Source organism: Mobula birostris, chromosome 13, assembly GCF_030028105.1.
Source record: "Mobula birostris isolate sMobBir1 chromosome 13, sMobBir1.hap1, whole genome shotgun sequence".
Lineage (NCBI taxonomy): Eukaryota > Metazoa > Chordata > Chondrichthyes > Myliobatiformes > Myliobatidae > Mobula > Mobula birostris.
In genome coordinates, this window is record NC_092382.1 from 46,959,120 (window position 1) to 46,982,696 (window position 23,577).

A 23,577-nucleotide genomic window follows, 5' to 3' on the forward strand; every position below is an offset into this window, starting at 1 on the left:
TGATGGGACGGTACGGAGGGAGCTTCAGTCCGTATCTGACGCTGGGAGTGTGCGACGTGATAGTGATTCACCACGTGTTTAATGTCGGTGTTCCACTCGCATTCCTCCCTCTTCGGGACTTCAGTGGACTAGCGCCAGATATTTTATCGGTGCTTCTAATCTCTTCATTCGATTTTGTCTGCATGGACGAGGCGTTACAGCGGTCTATGCAGTTCATCATGACAAATGTAAATTAAACAGTGCGTGGCATTCGGGAATTAGTAAACTGCTCACCGTTTTATTTACAAAACTATAAAAGTTTATTTGCACAACAAATACACAAGGTACAACCACTCATATTTTACAATACTGTGAGTACACTCAGTTTAAAAAAAAATGGTTACTAGCGTCTATTAAACAGTCGATTCCCTGTGGGGCCCAGCGCTCCCGGAAATCCCCCAATGTACCTATTGCGACGCATGCTCCCTCTCCGAGGACAGCTGGGCACGAACGCATCCTCGGAAGGGGGACAACCATTCGGACGGGCACAGCCCTCCACGTACCGCCGTCTGGATCCGTGAATAACCATTTTGGCCCGGCCCAGGAACAATCCCACCAGGAGATCCTCCTTGCGACCCGCCCTGTTCTGTATTGGGTGCCCGTATATGAGAAGCGCGGGGCTGAAATGCAGCCCGAACCTGAGCAGCAGCCTCGTCAGATACTTAGGCAGGGGCTGCAACCTCTACCACAGTCACACACAATTAACTGACCGCAGACAACGAGTGACAGGTTGAATAATCAGTCCCGTTTCTCAGCGACACTCTGCATCGTAGAGCCTATGTTTATAAAATCACATCTCAGGGTAGTGTCCGAGATCGCTGCAGACCAGTGTCACTGCCGAGGGATTTGTCAATTTAACATCATTATATCGGCCAGACTGCCGAATGCACCGTCCTCAACTCAAAGTGAACAAAAGCATCCTCTCCCGGGATAACCCCACCCTGGGAACTGAGCCCCACCCACGGAGTCTTCCTGTCTGTGTAATTTCCCGGGGTCACACTTGGCGGAGCTCTCAACACGGACGAACGCTGGAAGGCAGCGACACTTGACGTAAGGCGGAATACGTCACTGCGGGGCCAACTCTGACGACACAGAGGGCTCGCCCAGGACCAAGGTCCATTAGATCCGTTGGAAATTAAAGAGGAGGGCGCGCATTGAAGGAGGGAAGGAAATTGGTCAAAATACCCCTATCCCGCGGGCGGGGATGTTCACACATGCAGACGTTCACAGCTCCACTTTCAGTCCGGGTCGGAGTTCCGTCAGAGACTCCAGTTCCATCTTTCCTGTCTCACTAAACTGATTCCCCGCTAGGCTGAAACAGATGGAGGAAAAAACTGAAATAAATGGATTACACTATAGTGTCGTAACAGGGAACTAGGGTTAATTTTCAACAACACACACAGATAAATATCACCAGAAAACCCGTGAGTCCGCTGATATTTTATCACATTGAACATTAACACAAACACTCACCGGATCCATTCCAGATGCGGGAGGTTCAGTACGAGGCGACGGAGAGCGGGGACAAATAGGTCTGTGAGCGAGTTTGATGCCAAGCTCAGCACCTCCATTGATCGTTTTGTACTGAGATCGGACGCGAGATCCTCGGCACCAGAATCTGTGAGCCCGACACTGTAGAGCCTGGAGATGAACGAGAGAAAGAGTAAGAGTAAAGGACGCAGAGAGACAGGAGACGGTACAAATCCCCAGAGTTTATCAGTAATACAATTACTGATCACATTAATATTTGGTCTCAGACACCCAATGACTGTAAACACAATCTCTCAGTCTGGTACTTACCACAGTTTCTGTATTTCACACTCCGGGTTCCTCAGAGCCACGGACACCAGTTTCACTCCAGAATCTCCCAGTTCATTACCACTCAGGTTCAGCTCCACCAGTGATTGGTTTGTACTGAGAGCGGAGGCGAGATGTTCGGCACCAGAATCTGTGAGACCAACGTAGTCCAGCCTGGAGATGTGAGAGAGTGGGGCGAAGGATATAGAAACAGGAGATAAAAATCCCCAGTGTTTATCAGTAGCACAATTAATGATCACATTATTGTTCAGTGTCAGACACCCAGTGACTGTAAAGACAATCTCCCACAGCCTGGTACTTACCACAGTGTCAGTACTTTACACTCCTGGTTTCTGAGAGCCGCAGCCACCACTTGCACTCCTGAATCTCCCAGTTTATTATCCCCAAGTCTAAACGCAAACAGACAAATTGATGAACAATGCGATTCAAATCGTGGGTCTCATGAAATTTCTTTCGCTCGGATATTTCAGGAAACATTAAACCCTTCAGTAAATCACTGGTCGGAGTTCCCATCACTATCAAGGTCCCTCACTGCCCTGCTCCAGAGTATTCACCGAACGTCAGTAATGTAGTCCATAGGTGTGACACAGAAAAATCACCAAATTCTGTCTCATTCCACGATGGTTAGAAAAGTGTTGGTGACTTGAGAGGGTCAGAAGGGCGGGAGAAAGTTCGGCAGGAAGGAGAAAATGTCGATTGAAATGGTGGAAGGGATCCTCAAAGCGGGGAGTGGGATGAGGAAGAGAGATCCAACAGGAGACAGGGGGATGGGGAAGAGAGATCAGACAAGAGGAAAGGGGATGTGGAAGGGAGATCCCACAGTACGAAGGTGTATGTGGAAGGGAGGTCCCAAAGGATGTAGGGGAATGGAAAGAGATTCCATAGGAGGAAGTAGAATAAGGTGAAGCGATGCAATCAGGAGGAAGAGAGATCCATGATGAGGATAGCCAATGGAAAAGGTGAACCCACAAGACCAGGAGGCAGAAATAGATTGCACGGACGGGTGTGTCTAATTAGAGGCCCACAAACCGGAGAAAAGAGATGCGCCCATGAGGTGTGGGTATCTGGTAGTGAGCACAGTCACACAGGTGGACTGATGGAAATCGCAAGGCACAGCGAAGGGAAGGGAGAGGGAATCTCACAGAAGAAATGCTCTCCCACTGACTCGGACAGTCTGCTGACGGTCTCTTGTCCCTCACCGGTAAGGGGGTGTGAATCTCTGACCCACCTGCTGCAGTCAGTGTCGGTCTGGGTGTCAGAGACAGTGAGAAGGAACATTGTCAATGGACGTGCCACAGGCAGCGAGAATCACGACCATTCCTGTGATTCACTGCTATTAAACCAGTGGCCATTGTTCACTGATCTGATGACGTCTCCAACGTCCCTTTACAAGGAATCCCAGAACCCTCTCGTCCTTGAGGAATACCGACCAATCTCCTGAGCATTTTTCACAATTCTTCACAATCTGATTTACCAGAGTTTTACACAAATTCCCTTACATTGAAACAAGACAATGGAACAGTTTCGCTGTTCAGAGTAAAAGTTAAAAAAAACAACAAAAAAAAAAATACCTCAAATCTTGGCACTTGTGTAGCCCGGGTCCCAGCCGCTGGATTCCTTCACACTGAATATGGCAGTACTCCAGTTTGAGCTGTTTTATTGTATCACAGAGTCCGATAGCATGAGACAGGACCGCGCAGTCAATCGGGGTCAACGTCATCCCGCGGAATGAAAGTGTCTCCACAGATCCCAGTGCAGTCCGAGCCAGTCCACGATTCTGAGACTCAAACAGGTAGTGCAATGTGTTCAGGAGGCTCTTTTTACCAATTTCAGTCTCTGTGTTTCTAATCTGACGTTCAATCTCCTCCTTCACCCAGTCAATCACCCGGCAGGTTCTTTCATTAGCAAATGGACCCAGAAACTCCTCCAGGCCCCGAGCTGTCATTGGGGAGGAGAGACCAGCAACAAAACGGAGAAATACTTCAAATCGCCCATCTGTCGTGTTGTGGGCCTCAGTGAGGAAGTTCCGGATTTTCCTGGGATGTATAGTCAGGAATTGTGCGACTGCAGCTACAAACTCTTGGATGGTGAGGTGTGGGAATGTGTACACCACACACCGGGCAGAATTCTCTCTCTCCAAAAGCTCCATCAGGAACCCGGACAGGAACTGCGAAGGCTGCAGATTGTAGCTGATCAAATCGCCATCTGTAAAGACGATCTTTTTCTGGGACAGCCCTGTGAAGGCCATCTGACCAACCCTGAGTAACACATCACGGAGATTCTCAATATCACGGCCGTGGTTTTTTAAGATGTTGTAAGTATAGTAGGAATATAATTGGGTTATAGTTTTGGGAACTCGCTGGGGGTCCCTGTCTCTTTGTGTGAAGAAGGGGCCCAGTGCCAGAGCGAGGATCCAGCAGTAGGAGGGGTTGTAGCTCATGGTGTACAGGATCTCGTTCTCCTTCACGTGTTTGAAAACAGCTGCTGCCACCGTCTGATCTTCAAAATGCCTATAGAAATAATCCTTCCGTTCCTCACCAACAAATCCCAGGATTTCAGCACAGACACTGATCTCCGCCTTTTCCAATAAATCTAAGGCAGTGGGTCGGGTGGTCACCAGCACTGAACACCCTGAGAGCAGCTTGTGCTGGATTAAACTGTACACTATGTCAGACACTTCACACCACCACTCGGGATCTGGGCACTGGTGCTTTAGTTCTGTGTCTCTCCGACCGTCAGCAAAATCGATTCTGTGCTTGAATTCATCCAAACCATCGAATATAAACAACAATCCCTCTGGGTTCTTCCAGACCTCTCTCAGGAAATTCCCAAAGTAAGGATATTGATCCAGAATCAGTTCCCTCAGGTTTATTCTACAGTTAATAGTGTTTAAATCCCGGAATTTGAAACTGAAGACAAACTGGAATTGTTGGTATATTTTCCCCGTGGCCCAGTCATAAACAAACTTTTGTACCATTGTTGTTTTCCCGATCCCCGGGACTCCGGCCACGACAGCCGAACTTCCCGAAGATGATCGTGTGAAGAACCTTTTCATTCTTTCCCAGGAACTATATGAGTAACTGCTCTGAAACAGATGATCAATGCGGATTTTCTCCAGCTCTCCGCGGAGATGTTTCTCTCTCCACTCCTCGTGGTCTCTGCCTCTTGCCAGCAGCTCATGCTCCACCAGTCTCCGATCTCGAAGAGTAGAAATGACCGTGAGCTCAGCGTATCGATCAACCAGCTGGAAAACCTTCACCTTCTCCGTCATCAGGATCGTGTTCACTCTCAGTGTTTCAGTTTGTGTCCGCAGAGTCTCCTTGTGTTTCTGCTGAACATCTTCCATGGGAACAGAGAACATTGTCAAAATGTTAAATGGCTCATCTGACAAGGAACTGTATAACTGCATTTCAACATTCAGTGTTTAAGATTACATGAATTAATTCAAGACTCCCTGGATATTAGGACAGAAAGTAACATTTTGTTCACAGGCACCTGAATTTACAGCGATGAATGTCCCAGAAAATGTCCAATCTTCATAATTTGGTACGGATTACTTGTGAAGGTGAGCATTCCCCTGGTATACTATTGCAATCCTGACTGCACTTCCATCAAAACAACATTTCACTATATTTAGAACACTACTTGTATCATTAACAGGCGTTGTTAATATTCATCTGGTGTGGAAATATGGAGAGCAGGACACTGTGCATTTTGGCAAATCTGCACGCTGGGTAGTTACAGGTGTCCACTGCTCTTGTATGAAAATAGGAGGGGAATATGCGTGAAGTTTTGTATCGATAACGCATTGGAATGATAAGAACGAAAATGGGTAGTTTTCAGTTTTAGAGATGGAGGAGCGGTGAAAGACGGTATCTCTGTGAGTGAGAGAGACCACAAGCGTCTGAGTGATTTAAGTCATGTTTCTGGGAGAGGGGGTGCAGTCTTGGCAAATGCTACTGATCAGTCTGGCAGTGCGGGTGTGGGGCGCTGTATTATGGGTCTTCTGTCTGTCAGGGTTGACCATGGATGCTGGGTCCCGCTGACTAGATACGCAAGCCAGGACACTACGATATGGAGAGAAAACTGCTGCCCATGTAGCTAGCTCCATCTCTCCATGCATCTGATGAACCCAGAGGAACGGCAGAGACCGATACGGTTTGGAACCAGAAGCGCTGGCGTTGCCAGTCTGCGTTGCTCCAGCTCCAGGCTTTTCCCATTGGGTTGTGACGGGGTCCTGAATTACCCTTATAAACTGTGCTCGATTACCCCTACGAACTGTGCTTTTGAAAAAAGACAGAGAGAGTTATTTAACACAAACACCTTAAACACCTTGTTTGCAAGAGAGAGGGAGGGAGAGAGAGAGAGAGAGAGAGAGAGAGGGAGAGGGAGATGAAGACTGCTCACAGGTAATTTATACTTTCTCCAAGGACACTGCCTGTTTGACGAGAGAAGGGAGGAGTTATTTGAGAGACAGTTGGTACTCAGTACGGTGAGATAAATAGAAGGTCAGATGATAGGCCTGAAACACATGATTTTGGACACAATGAGCTTTGTTGTGCCCACCGAAAAAGTGGGTTTTGGGGTATTGATCAGGCGGATCGATGAGTGGTTCTCGTAGTGCAGAGAAGGTGTGACCGGAGGGGAGTTATTTGTGTGTCCAACCCTCGCATGGGTTGATAGCTCCACCACAGAACAGCGGTCCCCTTTGTTGTTGTCACAGTCGGTGACTTTTAAAGGATTTCGGAGGACAACGGGAAGATCGACGGCGTCAGCTCACCTGAAGATTCAAATCTCTCCCTCTCTCTCTCTCCAGCACTACTCAACTCACTACCACGAACTGAACTGAATTTTACTCATTATCGTAAGACTATCTATTTACCCCTAGACTTAAAGAAGCATGGTTTTCTTATATTTCCACATGTATATAATCATTGCAAACCTGTTTGATTTATCTGCATTTATATTACTGTATTGCGTAGTTACTAACAAATATTATTGGTTAATAGCAATACTGGACTCCAAAGTGTTTTGTATTTCTGCTGGCTCTTTAACCCATCACTGTGTACGTGACAGGGTTTACTCCCAAAGTCTTCCCAATGAGGGTAAAGTTGCAAAGCAGCGGAGGGTTGAGATCAGAATTTTCCTTCTTTTGGATGAGCGGCCGGTCATGGCCGACGAGTCGAGTCCCATCTGCCCGAAGCGACCGGTTTTAAGTCGCCAATCACCCGCCTGTGCCCTTCTCCTGTCGGAAGAAATGCTTCCACCAACGTATCCCCACGACCAACGCCAGTATAAAATCTTAGCAACCAAGGGGCTCTGTATTATTGACAACGATAAATCGGTAAATTGGTTTATTATTGTCACGCGTACCGCGGTACAATGGAAAACCTTTCTGCATGCGATCCAAACGGATAATTTAATCACATCGGTACAATGAAGTCGTACAAGGTAAAAGAGAACAGCATATTAGAGGGAAACAGTGTTGCAGTTGCCGAAATCATTGGCAGGTTAGGTTTTTTTTTTGAACTGTTGCCCTAAACTGTGGAGTTCAGCACCTAACACTACAGTACTGGTGAAAAGTCTTCGACACAGTTATAACTAGGGAGACTGAGACTGTAAGGGATGCAGACTCCAGTTGTTACTTTTAAACACACGCGCAAAACTTTTTTTAATTAATTGAACCTTTCTTAACACTGCCATTATTTTATCTTTTATTTTCTAATTTCCACTGTATCCCAGATTGAACAACATCGTCCGAATTAGGTGCTTTATAAAGAACTTATTATTTCTATCCTTTCACAGTTCAAACTGTTAAATCCTGAGGTACGGCCATATCCAAGCACAAACATTTCTCAATTGATAGGCAACTTCAGACTCCTGTCGTGGTGTATACTATTGTGACTTTCGGAAGATTTACATGGGTGGAGCTAATTGTACTAATGTACAGTGGTTTTGGGATGAGACCAGTTGTGGATATTACTATCGGGACAATGTACATTTTGTTCACGTTCCACATTCTTTCAATTTCCCTTAAATTCGGCATATTTCTGATGTTTTTCATGAATTGATCTCTGTCAGTTATGTGTGTTTGGAATGGCTATAGCTATTTTAAAACGTTGTTTTTGCTTGTTTATTCTGTAAAATTACAGCCAGAGAGTTATTGCGTATTGTCCTACCTGTAACAGTGGATTGGCCACAGTTGGATGTGTAGGACTCTAATACTAAAAGTGGAGCAGGCTTGTATTTATGGTAAGGTATGGTGTCTTTCATCAGTTGTAGTTTAAGCAAGATTTTTGTGAATGTTGCTGGGGGGCGGGGGTGGGAATCGAACTGAAGTGAGGGAGGAAATGGAGGCTGGCTCACAAATAGAGAAAGCTTGGAGACAGTGCGAAAGGGAGGATAGGCAGGTGATAGGGAAGGGACGCGCTCAGTCCTATGGATTGAGATCTGTCTATTTTAATGCGAGGAGTATCATGAATAAAGCGAATGAGCTTAGAGCGTGGATCAGCACTTGGGGTTTTGATGTTGTGGCCATTACAGAGACTTGGATGGTGTAGGGGTAGGAATGGCTACTTAAAGTGCCAGGCTTTAGATGTTTCTGAAAGGTCAGGGAGTGGGGAGGGGGAGGGGGCGGGGGAGGTGGCGCTGTTGATAAAAGATAGTGTCATGGCTACAGAAAAGGAGGAAGTCATGGAGAGGTTGTCTACCGAGTCTTTGTGAGTGTAAGTTAAGAATAGGAAGGGGTCAACAACTCTACCGGCTGTGTTTTTATATATATATAGACAACCCAATAGTAACAGGAACATCAAGGAGCAGAGAGGGAGACAGATTCTGGAAAGGAGTAATAGTGACAGGGTTGTTGTGGTGAGAGATTTTAATTTCTCAAATATTGATTGGCATCTCCTTAGAGTGAGGGGTTTAGATGGTGTAGAGTTTGGTAGGTGTGTTCAGGAAGGTTTCTTGACACAATACGTAGATCAGACTACAAGAGGAGAGGCTGTACTTGATCTGGTATTGGGACGTGAACCTGGTCAGGTGTCAGATCTCCCAGTGAGCAGAATTCTATCTTCTGCACCATAGTATTGGAGAGCGATAGAAACAGACAAGTTAAGGAAACGTATAAATGGAATAAGAGGAAATACGGGGCTATCAGGCAGGAACTTGGAAGCATAAACTGGAAACAGATGTTGCCAGGGAAACGTACGGAAGAAATGTGGCAAATGTTCAGGGGATACTTGCGTGGAGTTCTGAGTAGGTATGTTCCAATGAAACATGGAAAAGATGATAAGGTACAAGATGTACAAGGTATACAAAGGCTGTTGTAAATCTAGTCAAGAAGAAAAGACGAGCCTACGAAAGGATCAAAAAAAATCTAGGAAATGATAGGAATCTAGAAGATTACAAGGCTTGCAGGAAGGAGTTTAAAAATGAAATTAGGACTGCCACAAGGGGCCATGAGAAGGCCTTGGTGGAAAGGATTAAGGAAAATCCCAAGGCATTCAACAAGTGTCGGGCAGGGACAACTCCAGGTTACTGAAATCAGTACTCTACGGAGAACTCTCTCTTGGCAAGAGATACAAAGACCATTTTAAGCAGCAGGAAAATATCAAAGTCAACGAATGTCAGCAGCCGGCTTGTGACAGAGGCCGCAGGACATTGTTGAACTAATTTTAATGATGTGCCATCTTGTTACCTCTTACTCTTCACAAGTAAAGAACCAGCCATCCATACACATACACATAGAGATAGGCACCACACACACTTTACTATAATTCTTTTTTTTTTTTGGTCTCTATTATGTTTATTGCATTGTGGTGCTGCCGCATTGCAACTAATTTCATAATATATGCTGGTGATATTAAACCTGATTCTGAGAAGTTTATCTGACTGTTCTGTACATTTTTATATCTGCTGTTCCTCTTCCTCATACTGTCCTAGTCCATGTTAATCTAAGTGTGCTCGAGTAAACATAGTGCTTTCTATTTTTTTTTTAATTTGAGTTCTCATTTTTCTTTACAAATCTTTCAGATCCGTTTCAGACCAAGATGCTACACCAAAAAGAGTACGTCAATATGTACATAGTGAGTGTTCAGTGTCTATTCTATTTTTACTTCTCAGCTCTGTTTGGCAGATATTCTTACACCTTGATGTAAATTTACTATTTCTTTAGGTTTGAGGTTAATTCAGATTTTCTTCAACCTTGAATTAACTTTTGTTGGAAGATTTTCCTTTATCACACACTCATCCATTTTCTTATATGTTTCATATTCACCTATCGGTTGTATTGTAACCTCATGCTCCGCTTTATATTCTACTAACTCTACCGCACCTTTCTTTATGTTCAATGTTCTGTACTTTTCTGGTCTAAGTTTCATGTGCAACTCTTTGGAAATTACTTCCATTATTTGCATTATTTGTTTTAGATTTATTCATGCAAGAGCAACTAATTTCAAATCATCCCTGTATAGCTGTCTCAAGGTATAACTCGCATGTTTGTTTGTTTTTTTTTGATTTGTTTTTCTGAAAAAATAGAGAGCGGGTTTAAAGCTAGATAAAACCATAGTGAGCTTAGTGAGTCGCTCTAGAAAATCCCCACATTTATTTTGATAACGGTGGTTGTTCTGCTGTGGTTGTTAATAGGGCAATTATTGTACACAAATGCTTTATCAAATCTTGTGGAAATTTCACAAGTATTCGATGCATTTCATAGATATTACGAATTTCTCTTAACCATGCAAGGGAGAAAATCAAATGATTTTTAATAGACAATATAACGCTGAAAGAGCACTGCGTTCCCCAGTGCTTGATATAGAATTACACAATCTATTATCAGTTGTTCCTTAAATCCGTTCATACCCAAACAGTATCTTTCTGCTCTTCTGTAAGTATATTGCGGTTATCTAAGTGAGTGGTTATTAGTTACGAGATACACAGTGTTACAATTTTATATATAAAGTTGTCATATTATTATTAAGAGCGAATAATAACATAGTAGGTGACCATTCAGCAGCCTTATAAATGCAGAATTAAAGCTGCCCTTGAGGCTGGTCTTACAAACATTCGGCCTTTTTTACCTACTGCTCCACAGGAGTATGAAAGAAAGAATGTTTGAGGTGGGTTACGGTTCAAGAGCAATGCTTTGGCTGGGGGAATTCGAGTTTTGCTAACTTGATTGAGATCTTCCAGGAGGTGACAAAAGTGATGGATGAAGTTACACATGGATATTGTCTACTTGGATATCAGCAGGATGTTTGACAACGCCCAACACGAGAGGCTTATACAGAAAATTAACATGTTTGGGAACCGTGGTGAATTGTCCTGGCTGGCGGGGACCCACACATTGGGAGAAATTTCTTTCGCTGACGTATGGTGAATCTGTGAAATTATTTTCAGAGACGGCTGAGGAGGACAAGTCGTTGGGTATAATGAAAATGGAGGTTAATACGTTCCTGATTAGGAAGAGCATCACCGTTTGCTGGAAGAAGGCAGGGTAATGGTGTAGAGAGGAACTGCTGAACAGGCTCATCAGGATGTTGCCTGGATTCCGTGGCATGTGAGACAAGTAGAGGTTTAATAAACCTAGTTTGTTTACTCTAGCGTTAGAACAGAGATCGGACAGAGGTGTAAAAGTTTGAGAGATAAGGGATTGGGTAGACAGCCTGTATTTTGTTTGTTTGTTTGTTTGTTTTTCCACACAGGACCCATGTCTTGTACCAGAGGAAATTTGGTTAAGATGAGATGGGGTGCATTTACAGCACTTATGGGTAGTTTGTTTGTTTTTTTTTTCCACAGGGTAGTGCCTGAAATTTACCGTCTAGGTCATGTCGGAGGCAACGATGTCATAGATGCTCCTAGACATACGTGACTATGCAGGAAATGCAAGAATAATATAGAAAGAGGATACTGAAGCGTTTTTTTTTTCCTTCTGTTCCAGATATATAAAGAGTAAAAGCAATTGAGAGGGTCGATACCGGACCGCTGAAAAATGATGTTGTAGATGCAGTAACGGCTGAAAAGGAAAATGCCAGGAAAAAAAAAATGTGGAAGTCGCGAGAATGTTACAAAATGTAAAGAGCATCACCGGACAGATTTGAGTTTCTAGTGCCATTGCGAAGGAGAAGATGCTTCGGTATCTGAAAGGTCTGAAAATAGAGAAGTCGCCTGCACTACACGATACAGAGTATCAGGAGACTCCTTGGGTTGTGTGGGCATTCCCAGAGCATTTGGACCTGGAGTGAAGGCTTCTGCAGAACCAACAGCTGGATTAATAGAAAAAATACATTTTAGAATATTCAGGCTGCAAACGAGAGATTCTCTGAATTGTTACTGGAATTGCAGAGATCACCGAAAGATTAATGGTGAATTTTAATTCCGAGATTCTGTCAAGTCACAGCCTGACATTTGAGATGTAGTTTGAACTGTGCATTCAGCACTCACCTATCAATTGAGTGGGTAACTCAGATAACCCTTGGGCAATGTTCATGTACTTCTCTCTATCAGGACCTGTTTAAATAAAACAAAAGTCCATGAAAACAGAGCTAAAATAATTAGAACAATTTATTTCAATGTGCCTTTGTGTTCAGTGAGTGTTTTTTACGTACCGAGCTCCTGTATTTCCCTCAGTATTCTGTCCAACTTTGGTAACTCAGTCCTCCAAGTCACAAAGGATTCCCACATCGCCTGCCGGGCCTGGGAGCCTTTGCCCATCACCAGACTGAGGAATAGTCTGGAACTCTCTGTGCGGTGTCCCTTCTCTGTCAGTTCAGTGACTTTCTATAAAAGAAAAAAACAGTGAATTTATTGCAGAGCAGACAGACAGACATGGAGAATGTGCAGGAAAATATCTGTTCATGGCCCCAGTAGCTTCTGAACAGATGCACTTACTGGGCCGCTGCCTCATCCTCCCAGGGTTCAGCCATTAACAGAGAAACAGTAACTGAAGGAAATTCTTCATCAAAATTGTGAAAGAATAAGGATTTAGTGATACCCTACAGTATATTCAACGTGATTAATTTACTTCTCCATTAATTGGGAGCAAGAAGGCTAAGGGTGAAAGGCTAAGGATTTCCGGAGCGAGGCAGTTTTACTACTCGGAGTAAAAGAGTGGCAAGACTGCGCAGGCGCCTGACGTCAGCACGTAGAGTGCAAAAAAAATTAAAAAGAAGGCCGCCATATCCAGCGGAGAGCGGAGTGAGAGGTGGCAGAGTGATAGTGCTTTGGCTCAAACGGGCTGAGGAGGTAACGAACAGAGGTAGGTCTACTTGTGTTAATTGCAGGAAGGGGACATATGTGGGAGGTTCTGGTGTCTCCCAGCCTCCCGGACGGCCATATCTGCACCCGGTGTGTCGAGCTGCAGCTCCTAAGGGACCGGGTTAGGGAACTGGAGATGCAGCTCGATGATCTTCGTCTGGTCAGGGAAAGCGAGGAGGTGATAGAACGGAGTTATAGGCAGGTGTTCACACGGGGGACAGGGAAGTGGGGCACAGTCAGGCGAAGGAAGGGAAAGAGTCAGGTACCAGATAGTACCCCTGTGGCTGTACCCCCTGATAATAAGTTCTCCTGTTTGAGAACAGCCTACCTGGGAGAAGCAACAGTGGCCGTGCCTCTGGCACAGAGTCTGGCCCAGTGGCTCAGCAGGGTAGGGAAAGGAAAAGGAACGCAGTAGTGATAGGGAACTCTATAGTTTGGGGGTCAGACAGGCGATTCTCTGGACTCAGGAAACAAACTGGGATGGTAGTCTGCCCCCTAGGTGCCAATGTCCTGGATGTTTCAGATCGCGTCCAAGATATCCTGCAGTGGGAGGGCAAACAGCCAGAAGCCGTGGTACATATTGGTACCAATGGCATAGGTAGGAAAAGGGAAGAGGTCCTGAAAACAGATTATAAGGAGTTAGGAAGGAAGTTGAGAAGCAGGACCTCAGCCGTAGTGATCTGGGGATTACTGCCTGTGCCACGTGACAGTGAATACAAGAAGAGAATGAGGTAGAGGATAAATGCGTGGCTGAGAGATTGGAGCAGATGGTAAGGATTCAGATTTCTGGATCATTGGGACATCTTTTGGGGCAGGTGTGACCTGCACAAAAAGAACGGGTTGCACTTGAATCACAGGGGGACTAATATCCTTGCGGAGAGGTTGTTAAGGTTACTGAGGAGAGTTGAAACTAGAATTGTTGGGGGGTGGGAACAGAACTGAAGAGACTGGGGAATAAACGGTTAGCTGACAAATAGAGAAAGCTTGAAGACAGTGTGTGAAGGAGGATAGGCAGGTGATAGAGAAGAGACGCGCTCAGATGGACGGTTTGAGATGTGTCTATTTTAACGTAAGGAGTATTATGAACAAAGCGGATGAGCGTAGAGCGTGGATCAGTACTTGGGGATATGATGTGGTGTCCATTACAGAGACTTGGATAGCTCAGAGACAGGAATGGTTGCTTCAAGTGCCGGGTTTTAGATGTTTCAGAAAGGACAGGGAAGGAGGCAAAAGAGGTGGGGCGTGGCACTGTTGATCAGAGATAGTGTCACGGCTTCAGAAAAGGTGGACGTCATGGAGGGATTGTCTACGGAGTCTCAGCGGGTGGAGGTTAGGACCAGGAAGGGGTCAATAACTCTACTGGGTATTTTTTTATAGGCCGCCCAATAGTAACAGGGATATCGAGGAGCAGATAGGGAAACAGATCCTGGAAACTTGCAATAATAACAGAGTTGTCGTGATGGGAGATTTTAATTTCCCAAATATCGATTGGCATCTCCCTGGAACAAGGGATTTAGATGGGGTGGTGTTTGTTAGGTGTATTCAGGAAAGGTTCTCGTCACAATATGTAGATAACTCTACAAGAGGAGAGGCTGTACTTAATTTGGTATTGGGAAATAAACCTGGTCAGGTGTCAGATCTCACAGTGGGAGAGAATTTTGGAGATAGTGATCATAATTTTATCTCCTTTAAAATAGCATTGACAAGAGATAGAAACAGATAGGTTAGAAAAGCGTTTAATCGGATTTAGGTGAATTATGAGGCTATCAGGCAAGAAATTGGTAGCTTAAATTCGGAACAGATGTTCTCAAGGAAAGGTATGGAAGAATGTGTCAAATATTCAGGGGATATTTGTGTGGAGTTCTGCATAGTTACGTTCTAATGAGACAGGGAACTTATGGAAGGGTACAAAGGCTGTAATAAATCTAGTCAAAAAGAAAAGAAAAGTTTACAAAAGGTCCAGAGAGTTAAGTAATGTTAGGGATCTAGAAGATTATAAGGCTACCTGGAAGGAGCTTATAAGGGAAATTAGGAGATCCAGAAGGGGCTACGAGAAGGCTTTGGCGGGCAGGATTAAGGAAACCCCCAAGGTATTCTACAAGTAAGTGAAGAGCAAGAGGATAAGACGTGAAAGAATAGGACCTACCAAGTGTAACAGTAGGAAAGTATGTATGGAACCGGAGGAAATAGCAGATGTATTTAATGAATACTTTACTTCAGTATTCACGATGGAAAAAGATCTTGGTGATTGTCGTGATGACTTGCAGCAGACTAAAAAGCTTGAGCAAGTAGATATTAAGAAAGAGGATGTTCTGGAGCTTTTGGAAAGCATCAAGTTGGATAAGTCGCTGGAACCGGATGAGATGTACCGTAGGCTACTGTGGGAGGAGAGGGAGGAGATTTATGAGCCTCTGGCGATGATATTTGAATCGGCAATGGGGACGGGAGAGTTTCCGGCGGATTGGAGGGTTGCGGATGTTGTTCCTTTATTCAAGAAAGGGAGAAGAGGTAGCCCAGGAAATTACAGACCAGTGAGTCTTACTTCAATGGTTGGTATGTTGATGGCGAAGATCCCGAGAGGGAGGATTTATGAACATTTGAAGAGGTACAATATGTTTAGGAATTGTCAGCAAGGCTTTGTCAAGGGCAGGTCGTGCCTTACGAGCCTGATTGAATTTATGAAGGATGTGTCTAAACACATTGTTGAAGGAAGAGCAGTAGATGTAGTGTGTATGGCTTTCAGCAAGGCATTTATAAGGTACCCCATGCAAGGCTTAATGAGCAAGGAAGGAGGCATGGGATCCAAGAGGACATTGCTTTGTGGATCCAGAACTGGCTTGCCCACAGAAGGCAAAGAGTGGTTGTAGATGGGGCATATTCTTCATGGTGGTCTGCGACCAGTGGAGTGCCTCAGGGATCTCTTCTGGGACCCTTACTCTTCATGATTTTTATAAATGACCTGGATGAGGAAGTGGAGGGATGGGTTATTAAGTTTGCTGATGACAGAAAGATTGGAGCTGTGGATACTGTGGAGGGCTGTCAGGGGTTACAGCCAGACATTGATAGGATGCAAAACTGGGCTGAGTAGTGGCAGTTGGAGTTCAACCCAGGTAAGTGTGAAGTGTTTAATTTTGATAGGTCAAATATGATGGCAGAATATAGTATTAATGGTAAGACTTTTGGCAGTGTGCAGGATCAGAGGGATCTGGGGGTCCGAATCCACTGGACGCTCAAAGACAGCTGCGCAGGTTGACGCTGTGGTTAAGAAGATATTCGGTCTATAGGCCTTCATTAATCCTGGAATTGATTTTAGGAACCGAGAGGTAATGTTGCAGCTATATACGACCCTGGTCAGACCCCACTTGCAGTACTGTGCTCAGTTCTGGTCGCCTCACTACAGGAACGATGTGGAAGTTATAGAAAGGGTGCAGAGGAAATTTGCAAGGATGTAGCCTGAATTGGCGAGCATGCTTTATGAGAATAGATTGATGGAACGCGGCCTTTTCTCCTTGGAGCGACTGAGGATGAGAGGTGACCTGATACAGGTGTATAAGACGATGAGAGGCATTGATCGTGTGGATAGTCAGAGGCTTTTCCCAGGGGAGAAATGGTTACCACAGGAGGACACAGGTTTAAGGTGCTGGGGAGAGGTACAGATGAGATATCAGGGGTAAGGTTTTTACTCAGAGGGATGAGTGAGCGTGGAATGGGCTGCCGGCAATGGTGGTAAAGGCGGATACGATAGGGTCTTTTAAGAGACTTTTGGATAGGTACATGGAGCTTGGAAATATAGAGGGCTATGGGTAAGGCTAGTAATTTCTAAGGTAGGGACATGTTCGGCACAACCTGTCGGCCGGAGGGCCTGCATCGAGCTGTAGGTTTTCTATATTTCTAATGAGCAACATTACATCAAAAAGATGTGACAACAAGAAAGGAAGAGAGGGGAGAGCGAGAGAGCGAAAAAAAAAATGATGGTGGTCATCACTGAATCGTGGCTGAAAGAAGATCATATTTGGGTGCTTACATCCAAGGATAAATATTTAATCGAAAGGATAGGCAGGTGGGTGAAAGGGTTGGGTTGACTCTGTTGTCATAGAAAAATAAAAAGTCCTTATAAAGAGGTGACATCTGATTGAACGATGCAGATGTTAAGAAACTGCATAGGAAAAATGACCCTGATGGAACAGTCACCAGGATGTGGGCTACAAATTCCAGTGGCAGAGAGAAGAGGCATGTAAAGTGGTCAATATTAAAATAGTCATGGGAAATTTCAATATATAGGAAGCTTTACAAAATCAGGTCAGTGCTGAATCCCAAGTGAGGGAATTTATAGAGTACCTAAGAGATGGCTTTTGACAGAAGCTTATGTTTCAGCCCACTATAGGAAAGGCGTATCTGGATTCGTTGTTGTGTATTGCACCAGATTTGATTGGGGAGCTTAAGGTAAGTAAACCCTTACGAGGCAGTGATCAGAAAACAGCAGAACCCACACTGCAGTTTGAGAGGGAGAAGGTGAAAGGTAGCTGTATCCGTATTATTGTGGAATAAAGGAACTACAGAGGCATGAGAGAGGAGCTGGGCAAAAATAAATTGGAAGAGGACTCTAGCAGAGGCAACAGCAAAGCAGAAATGGATGAAGATTCTGGGAGAGATTCGGAAGGTGCAGGTAGAGGTAGATAATCCCAAAGATGGAAATTTATACCAAAGGGAAGATGATCAACCGTGGCTGATGAGGAAGTCAATGCCAGCACAACAGCAAAGGAAAGGGCATAGAATATAGCAAAATATCGTGGAAAGCTGGAGGCCTGGGAAGCTTTTACTAACCAGCATAAAGCAACTAAAAATCCCTAAGTAGAGAAAACATGAAATATGAAGGTAGACTAGCTAATAGTGTAAAATAGCTTACCAAAACGTTCGTCTGATATATATATGTATGCTCTTTCAGGACACCTATTGATTTTTGGGGTCATAAGGTATCAGCTTTGTGCGTGATAGTTCATGTCTAACCAATCTTAAAGTTTTTACAGGAAGGTAAAGTTGATGAATCGAAGGAGTGGGTGTTGTCTCTATGGACTTTAGCACAACATTTGGCAAGGTACCGCCAAGGAGGGTGGTCAATAAAGTTCAGTTGTTCAGCATTCAACTTAAAATGGTAAATTGGATTTGACATTGGCTTTTTGGAAGAAGACAGAGTGGATATAGACTGTTGAATCCCTGACTGGGAATTTGTAACTCGTGCGGTGCCACAGGGATCGGTGCTGGTTATGTTGTTGTTTGTCATCGTTATCAATGATTTGAATGAAAGTGTGGTTAATTGGATCAGCAAATTTGCGGATGACACCCAGAGTGGGTTAGTGTAGTGGAGAGTGAGAAAGACTACCAAAGCTTGCAGTGGTGTCTAAACCAGCTGAGAAATGGGCTGAAAATGACCGATGCAATTTAATGCAGACAAGTGTGACGTGTTGCAATTTGGAAGGGTCGATCTTATACAGTAACTAGTAGGACACAGAGGAGTGTAGTAGAAAAAAAAACGATCTGGGAATACAGGTCCATAATTCTTTAAAAATGGCAGCAAAGGTAGATAATCGGAAAGAAAGTATTTGGCACACTAGCCTTCATTAATGAAAATCTCGACTACAGAAGGTGAGATATGATGTTGAACGTGCATAGGACATTTCTGAGGCCTAATTGTGAGTATTGTGTGCAGTTCTGATCACCTACTTATATGATAGATGTAAAGAAGTTTGAAAGAGTACCGAGAAAATTTACAGCGATTTTGCCGGGACTGAAGGACCGGAGTTATAAGAAAAGATTGAACAGGTTAGGACTTTATGCCTCACTACAACAAGAGGTCATCAGTAAAAGATGAAAGGTGAAAAGTTCAAGGGGCACATGAGGGGAAACTTCTTCACTCAGAGGGTGGCGAGAGTGTGGAACGAATTTACAGCGCAAGTTGTACAAGCAGTTCAGAGAAGACTGGATAGATAGATGAATGATAAAGCGTCATGGCCCGGTGCAGGTCAATGGGAATAGGCAGTTTCAGTAGTCCGGCAAGGAATAGATGGGCCAAAGGGCCTGTTTATGTGCTCTAACTTTTTATGACTATGACCTCAGCCAGTCATTTTTCGGGATCTCAGCTGGAGACCAGACCAGCTGTAGTTAGCAGTTTTCCCTCCCTCAAGTACCGCAGCGAAGCCAGTTGGCCCAATTTACAATCTGACAGTTTAATATTCACACTGAATTAATGATCTGAGGTGAACTTGACCGACGGTCCTGATAAGATGCAAAATTAAGTTTGGACTGAATGCCTTTTCAACAGTCCAGATATGAACTACTGCACTTCTAACACACTGATAAATACAGCAGGTGTGAGAGGAAAAGGTGACGCTGATTCTGCACTTCCCAGTGCTCCCCGCCTTAACAGCTGAAACCAGATCTGCTGGAGACAGTCAGAGATCAAAGTCTCTGTTGTCACGTAGAATTCCTAGAATGTGCAGGAGTTTAATATTGATCACTTTTCTCTCAGATACCAGCAGTTCGGTGACAATACAAGAAATACACTCACCTCATTTTCTTCTCGACTGAAATGTCCCTCCTTTGTCAACATCCAACCGAGCCTTTCAACTTTTTCTTCAATCGCTTGTTCCAGTCTGTCCCTGTAGAACTTTGTCAGTTGGTACAGTTGATATTCACCCCCCTGCGCCAGGAGGTCAGAGATTGCAAACTCTGGCTCTGTGACTATAAAATGAGAACGTAGACATGAACTCAAATATTCCTTATCTTCACGGCTCTCACAGCACTCAGCAAATCAATAATGTCTTGAAACTCAATATTCAGCCGTCTTCAGCAACAAACACGGATTTTGTACCAATTTCCAACACTGACCTTAAAACCTATCCAACAATGTTTTGGGCATCACATCACCAGAAGGGCAACTTTACTGGAAAACCGACCCACCTCCAGCCAACACAATCCAGTTATTTAAAATTAGGCTGGGCGATACCTGCTGAGGCTGTCAATGATGCTCTTTTCCCAGAGATGCTCTCTCCATCTTGGCGAATACAAGTCATTTAATTCATACCCCGGACAGCCGCATTTCCTCCAATATACATCCAGAAAATCCTCAGAGTAGGTATTACATTTCCTGCAGTGGGTTAACCCGTGTCTCACTAAACCACTTGACACACACCCACACATTCCCCCTCTTCTCTAACCAACCCTCCAACAAGGCCTCACATTTTCCCTCCTCCCTGTCACATTCTGTGAATACATCATGCTTATATTTCACTCACCTGCCCCTTGTTGGGGACTTGACAATTCCGTGTTCAATGAGCCTCCGAGCTGACAGACAGTCGCCTCACTTGTACCGGTTCCAGGGTCCTGATCAGTGTTCCTGACGTCACTGTCTCTGGGCTGACAGACAGTCGCCTCACTTGTACCGGTTCCAGGGTCCTGATCAGTGTTCCTGACGTCACTGTCTTTGGGCTGACAGACAGTCGCCTCACTTGTACCGGTTCCAGGGTCCCGATCAGTGTTCCTGACGTCACTGTCTCTGGGCTGAATTTGCTCCACTTCCGCTGCGGCCGGACCACATTCTATTGGGACATTGCTCTCAATCCGACCCTGCTTTGGTACCTTGCTTCCCGTGTCCCGATCATCTTCCCCCAATAACTTCAATGGTAAGAACATCTTGAGTACTGTCCGAACCCGATTTAACCTCCCACCTGAAATAAATGATGAATAGCAGGTTTAGAGTGATTTGTCCTCGAAGAAAGATTCACAATGGGTGTCCACAATGGAGCCGAGACTCTGTCTCACCAGATTTGGAGTGGGACTGTGCTGGTGAATGTGAATCACACGTCCTGCTAGGGGACCATCCCGATAAGCCACAGTAATAATAATGCCCGACTACGCGTTAGCTGAACACACTGATACCCAGCTGTTATTAATGGAACGGCCTCAGGTGATACCGGGAATTATCACTGGGATTATTTCCACAAACATAAATTTCCCTGGATCATAAACTGTCCAGTCACCTGTGTCACTCACAGACAAGCCACTGGATTACTCATGGTCCGATCCTCCAGATCACACGATCTGCGTTTGTTTTGTCACACACTGTCTTGTCCCCTGGGTCACAGACTGACCATTGACTTGAGACGAAAAATGTCCAGTTCCCTGGGGTACAGACTGACCATAACCTTGAAGCCATTGATGCCTAGTTCCCTGGGTCCATCCCGTCTCCCGGATGATAATCGTCAGGTAACAACTATACAAGTCATTGGCAAAAGGACAGTCTTGTATGCAGTTCTAGTAGCTAAACGTAAAGTCTCCCTTAGAGAACTTTATGTGCACTTACAGTTGCTAATCTACAAAATGGATGTGATTCAGCTGGGAAGAGTGTAGAGGAGATTGACAAGTACGTTACTGGATGGGGCTGTTTGTTTTTTGTGTTACATGGTTCGGGTAAAATTTGTCCTGGATCATGTGAGCTTGAAGGGTAACCTTACACACCTACATAAAATAATCAGGAATGCAGATAAGGTAGATGGTCATAGTCTGTTTCCTAGGTTAGGGGAGTCTGAGACTCCAGGGCAGAAATTTAAAAAGGACCGAAAGGACATTTCTTTTTTTCACGTGGCGGCTGATGGGTATAAATTACATGCAGCCAGAGGAGGCTTTAAACACAAACAAAATTACAAAGTTGTGAAGATGTGGGCGGGGAAAAGGATAGAAGAAGTCTGCAAGGGAAATTTGGGAAAAGCTGCTGGGAAATCGGGCAAGCTCAGAGACATTTAGAACAGCATGAATTAGTTGAGCCGAAGGACCCGTTTCCACACTGTAATCTCTGTTTTACTCCACCTGGAATACAGAGTTGAGCACAATGACAATGCCTACCAGAGACAGAGACAGTTGGTCATTGGTTAAAGCGGATTTCGCATCAGAGATACAGGTAATTTAAATTCAGGTAGCAGATCATCTGAAGAGGGAAGTATTGAGAATTCACGTTCACCATTTGGCCACAGACCAGACATGGACTGGGGTATTAAAACAGAATCTGAAGTCAGGAGGGTGATGGTAGCGGCCAAAAAGGCAAGAAACAGCCACTGAAGTACAAGGAGCAGGACGAAGATTATCCAGAAAGCAAGGGAAATCGGGAAGAAAGGACGCTGGAGATGGACACAGGCCCTGAACGAGACTAGGATTCAGGGCCTAGGCTAGAAACACGGGACCCGGACGTGGAACTAGGAACAAGGAGACTGGACTAGGAACTCAGAACTCCGGAACCAGAGTCTGGACAAGGACCCGGAACCTGAGTCTTGGTTGGGACTCGAACCTGGGTCTTGACTCGGAACCGGAACCCGGGTCTAGGCTAGGACTCAGGACTAGGATCTTGGCAAGGACTCGGGACTAGGATTTTGGCAAGGACTCAGGACTAGGATCTTGGCAAGGACTCGGGACTAGGACTTTGGCAAGGACTCGGGACTAGGATTTTGGCAAGGACTCGGGACTAGGATCTTGGCAAGGACTCGGCACTAGGATTTTGGCAAGGACTCGAGACTAGGATCTTGGCAAGGACTCGGGACTAGGATCTTGGCAAGGACTCGGGACTAGGATCTTGGCAAGGACTCCGGACTAGGATCTTGGCAAGGACCCGGGACTAGGATCTTGGCAATGACTCGGGACTAGGATCTTGGTAAGGACTCGGGACTAGGATCTTGGCAAGGACCCGGGACTAGGATCTTGACAAGGACTCGGGACTAGGATCTTGGCAAGGACTCGGGACTAGGATTGTGGCAAGGACCCGGGACTAGGATCTTGGCAAGGACTCGGGACAAGGATTTTGGCAAGGACTCGGGACTAGGATCTTGGCCGGGACTCGGGACTAGGATCGTGGCCAGGACTCGGGACTAGGATTTTGGCAAGGACTCGGGACTAGGATCTTGGCCAGGACTCGGGACTAGGATCTTGGCAAGGAATCGGGACTAGGATCTTGGTAAGGACTCGGGACTAGGATTGTGGCAAGGACCCGGGACTAGGATCTTGGCAAGGACTCGGGACAAGGATTTTGGCAAGGACTCGGGACTAGGATCTTGGCCGGGACTCGGGACTAGGATCGTGGCCAGGACTCGGGACTAGGATTTTGGCAAGGACTCGGGACTAGGATCTTGGCCAGGTCTCGGGACTAGGATCTTGGCAAGGAATCGGGACTAGGATCTTGGTAAGGACTCGGGACTAGGATCTTGGCAAGGACTCGGGACTAGGATCTTGGCAAGGACTCGGCACTAGGATCTTGACAAGGACTCGGGAGTAGGATCTTGGCAAGGACCCGGGACTAGGACCTTGGCAAGGACTCGGGACTAGGATCTTGGCAAGGACAGGATGAGGTACTCCAGTACGGGACGAGGAATCTCCAGCACCGGGCTGGGCGAGGAACTGCTGGCCTGGGCGAGGCACATGGACTGG

The 23,577-nt window shown here is 45.3% G+C and overlaps 1 protein-coding gene across 1 annotated transcript in view; it reads right to left on the reverse strand.

The window, feature by feature from the left end:
- Positions 1-275: 275 nt before the first annotated feature.
- The window catches only part of LOC140206777 (NACHT, LRR and PYD domains-containing protein 3-like), a 43,828-nt gene continuing 20,526 nt past the window's right edge, over positions 276-23,577 (reverse strand). Inside the window, exons 4-12 of the mRNA XM_072274988.1 lie at positions 20,403-20,834; positions 19,676-19,848; positions 12,462-12,633; positions 12,298-12,363; positions 3,429-5,196; positions 2,160-2,246; positions 1,840-2,010; positions 1,513-1,680; positions 276-1,351 (exon numbers count right to left, since the gene is read on the reverse strand). Coding sequence (XP_072131089.1) covers positions 1,264-1,351; positions 1,513-1,680; positions 1,840-2,010; positions 2,160-2,246; positions 3,429-5,196; positions 12,298-12,363; positions 12,462-12,633; positions 19,676-19,848; positions 20,403-20,834 — 3,125 coding nt within the window. The 3' untranslated portion in view covers positions 276-1,263. The remainder of the gene's footprint in view (positions 1,352-1,512; positions 1,681-1,839; positions 2,011-2,159; positions 2,247-3,428; positions 5,197-12,297; positions 12,364-12,461; positions 12,634-19,675; positions 19,849-20,402; positions 20,835-23,577) is intronic.